A 3,892-nucleotide genomic window follows, 5' to 3' on the forward strand; every position below is an offset into this window, starting at 1 on the left:
TATAGAACATCTGACTGATAGGTTAAAAATGAAATTGTCAATTCATAGCCACCTCTCCCTCTCTCTCACCCTTCCCTCGTCGAGTCCCTTCGCCCTCTCGCTGTGTTTGATGGCCCGCTGACGCACTCCGTGACCACTCAGCTTCCTCCCTTCACTCCCCATTTCCCCTGTCTCCCCCAGGCCTTCGGTAGGGAGAACCGGAAAGTGCCGGCCCATATGCCCCACCTGATCGACAAGGAGCTCGTCACGGAGATGCAAGCACGGTGGAAGGAAGGTAGGGGAGGATGGGGGAGAGGGGGAGGGACCGGTGAGAGGGAAAAGAGAAGCAAAGATACGAAAAGGCACCTCTGGCACGCGTCAATTGGATGGAGAGTGTCGGGAAATCCTATGTAATGCAGATATTCCGCCCTTTGAAAGTTATTCGCAACTGATCCAGAACCTCTAACCCTCCCTCCCTGCCCCTCTCCCTCCATCCCGTTCTCCCTGCCCCTCTCCCTCCATCCCTCCCTCTCTCTCTGCGCTCAGAATGGGACCGAACCTCCCAGCACCGTTTTCGCGCGGCCGACGACATGCAGTACTCCTTTTCCTATTTCTACTACCTCATGAATTTGCAGAAAGCCCATCCTCTCGACCTCAAGGTAAAGTCTGCCCGCCCAACCCTCCCTCCCTCCCCCTTGGCCGTTGTCCCCCTTCTCGGAATCATCACCCATCCATTCCCCTCCCTCCCACTTTAAATCTCTCGTCCTTCCTCTCTCTCCTACCCTTCCGTCACCCCCACGTCGGACTCTTTTTCAGGCGTTGTGGTACTCGGATATCGACGTGGACGGCGATGGCTTCTTGGACGATAATGAGGTAAGTGAACCTCTCATCCTTCCCCTCTCCTGTCTCACGCCAGCCTTCCCTCCTTTTTCTCGCCCTCTATCCCCTTGCCTAAACCCTCTTTTTCCCTCCTTCTATCATTTTGCGGTCGATTTCTCATCTTTCTTATCATCTTCCTCCCTCTTCCCACTCCCCCTCCTTCCTCAGCTGGTCACCCTGGCTGCCCTCGGCATGGGCCGAGACCCTACCTATGGCTACCTGATGAAGATCAAGGACTGCATGCTCGGAGGAGGGAGAAGGGAGGGCCTGAGAGGTGGTGGGGACGGCAGGGAAGGGAGACGGCGGTTACAGAGGTCAGCGGCTGGGGAAGAGGAACGCCGGGAGGGAGAGAGGGAGGCAAAGCTTGAGGTAGCTGGATGGGGAAGTGCGCAATTAGAAGAAAGGGACGCGTTGGGAAGCAGAGGCAAAGACGAGATACGCGGAGGAAGAGGAGGAGGGGGCGGGGCTGAAGGAGGGGGAGGAAAAGAAGCGGAGGAAGAGGAGGGAGAAGGAATAGGAGCACCAGGCAGCGGGCCCCTGGAGGAGGAAGAGGGGGGAGAAGGAGACAAGGAAGGGAGGAAAGAGAGGGAAGGGACGGCGGAATCTGGAGATGATGGCGGAGACAGACCGGCAGAGGAGCAAGCCCTTCCCTCGGAGGAGACCAAGATCTCTTTGGAGCATTTCCTTGGTTGCCAGCAGGTGGGGTCTGTAAGGGTATTTTCCGTCAATCTGTGTCGTCTTCCTCCCCTCCTTTCGACCTCATCCTTGTCGTCGTCTCACCCGTCTGTCCTTCCTTCTGTGGGCATTTCCTCTCCTTCCAGTGGCCATTGCCCGTTTTCGTACTGGGTATTCCTGCTCCCTTTCCTTCCTCTCCCTTCTGAGCCCCAAACCACGAGAGTGGTCTTGCCCCCGCTTTCCCTCGCTTCTCACTCTTTTCTCTTCAACCAGATCTTGACAGACTTGGAGAAGAACGTCCGGCGCAAGGGCCCGTGGACGCCAGGACCCATCGAAGATGTGCGTCAAGACTGAGAGAGCCTTGTCGATATCGTCATCCATCCACGCCCTCACCACTTACCTTTTACCCCCCGCCCCTGCGGCTGTATGCCCCTGATTCCTCCTTAACACTGTCGGTTCGACTCCGTTTCTGTCCACCTCACGGCCCCTCCCTCGCCGTTTCTCCCTTCCTTCCACCCCAGGTGACATTTGAGATGATCGGTGACGACCTGACCCGGACTCAAGCGGAGGTCAGTCTCCTCGCAGCGCGAAGCTTCTTGCGCCCGCCCCGGATTCCCTCCTTTTCTTCTCCTGTGCTCGGCTTTCTCCTCTCCCTTTCCCACCTGCGCCGCGGCCCTTGGCCGTCCTGGTCACCCTTTTTCCCTCTTCTTACAGCCATCCATCCTGCCTTCACACCGCCCGCTTCCCCTCCTCTCTCCCTGATCCCCCTCTCTCTCCTTTCCGTCCCTCCTAGCTCAACGCCATCCGGGCCACACGGACCAAGTTTGTGTGTCTCAACGACGACTTGACACGCGACCAGGCCTCCTCGGACACCTTTTTGCTCCTTCAGCACTTCTTCCTCTCTCTCTTCCCGAACAGGAGCCAATTCGAGCTCCCATTGCACCTGGAGAACAGGTATTATGAGTAGCGAGCCGATCGCACCGGGGCTGGGGATGGGCTGGTCAGAGCTGTTTGTTAGCATCGCAATCGATCGATTTTTTGCCAGTTTTCCTCCCTCCCCCTCAATCTTTCCTTTTTGCTTCCCCGCCCTGCCAGATACCTCTACCTAGACGAGTATCAACGTGCGTATCGAAGGGTGTTTTTGGCACGGCTTATTTTCGGAGCGAGCAGCCTCGTCCTTCTCGCTTTGATCGTGCGCGACTGCCTGTGGGGTACCCCCTCCCTGCCTCCTTCTCCCACGCCCGCACCTGAAATACCCGAAGGAATGGAATCCCTCCAAGGCCCTCGTCACGATGTGGGCCCCACGAAAATGGAGGAGAGCCAAGGGGAGAAGGAGGAGAGGGAGCGGGAGCGAGAGAGGAAGGAGCGGTGGAACCGCTTGACCTCCACCTCCCCCTTGATGGCCGCGGCCGCCCTACTCAATCATACAGGGGGGAGGAAACGGGGCACTGTCGATGGAACAGGAAAGAGCGAGGGTGGCATGAAGGGGGAAGAGGCAAGAGAGCACAAAGAGGAGTGAGAGGGTCGTGTACTGGGTCTTGGAGGCGCTAACGAGGGATTGAAAATGATGTAGTACAGCGCTTCTCAATCGGGGGAAGCAAATGCATTTTAAATGTCTTCATAGAAGCAATATGTCACAATTATTTGTAAGTGCTTTAAGCAAGATTCGCACCCCGACGTGAGGGACCATCGATTTGGGGGGTCACCTCTCCTTCTTCCGAACTGCGTCATCTTGTGCCGGCCCCTCCAAGCCTTCCGCAGCGGTGAGGCCCATCATGCTCGCAAAGGGGCACTTACTCACGTCTCCTCCCTTAGGATGCCCACGTGGCAACCCCATGCCAAACGGCCTTTCATTTCGCCACATAATTACCACCAGCATCACGGGCACAAGCAAATATGGAGAGTAAATCCCGATCAACGTGATCTTCTTATCCAGCGACAGGTGTGGCGCTCGCGCGAAAGCATCCAGGATCGGAACTAGGGTGGTGGCGACATGGGAGCCGTATACAATGCATGGGAGGCGCAGCCAATTTTGTTGGGTCCAAAATCCATACGCAGCGACGAAGAAGAAGGGTAATTGCATCACTAGCTCACAGGCGACTACTGCTTGGAACCATGGAGGGGGGTTTGCCATGAGGAAGTCTCCGTAAGTCTCGGTATACCACCGTAGTAAGTTCGTGAAAGCTGGAGGATGATACATCGAGAAGATGCTTTGTGCATCGATAAACAGGGTGATGGGGATATGGGTGACGAAGTACCAGAAGAAGAGCCACCGGATAAAGGCAGGCATGCCCCCATAATTGTCCGCCATGCTAGAAGATGAGGGGGAAAGTCATATCATGTTGGTGTCAAGTCGCCC

General features: G+C 56.5%; 1 protein-coding gene across 1 annotated transcript; it reads right to left on the reverse strand.

Annotated features, from left to right (window-relative positions):
* Window positions 1-3,529: 3,529 nt before the first annotated feature.
* NGA_2126800 (transmembrane protein 97) lies at window positions 3,530-3,649 on the reverse strand (the record flags this gene model as incomplete). The annotated part of the gene is made up of 1 exon (XM_005854801.1): window positions 3,530-3,649. A coding segment is annotated over one exon (120 nt), but the record flags the coding sequence as incomplete, so codon positions are not given.
* Window positions 3,650-3,892: the final 243 nt, after the last annotated feature.

This window comes from Nannochloropsis gaditana (assembly GCF_000240725.1).
Source record: "Nannochloropsis gaditana CCMP526 unplaced genomic scaffold scaffold380, whole genome shotgun sequence".
Lineage (NCBI taxonomy): Eukaryota > Eustigmatophyceae > Eustigmatales > Monodopsidaceae > Microchloropsis > Microchloropsis gaditana.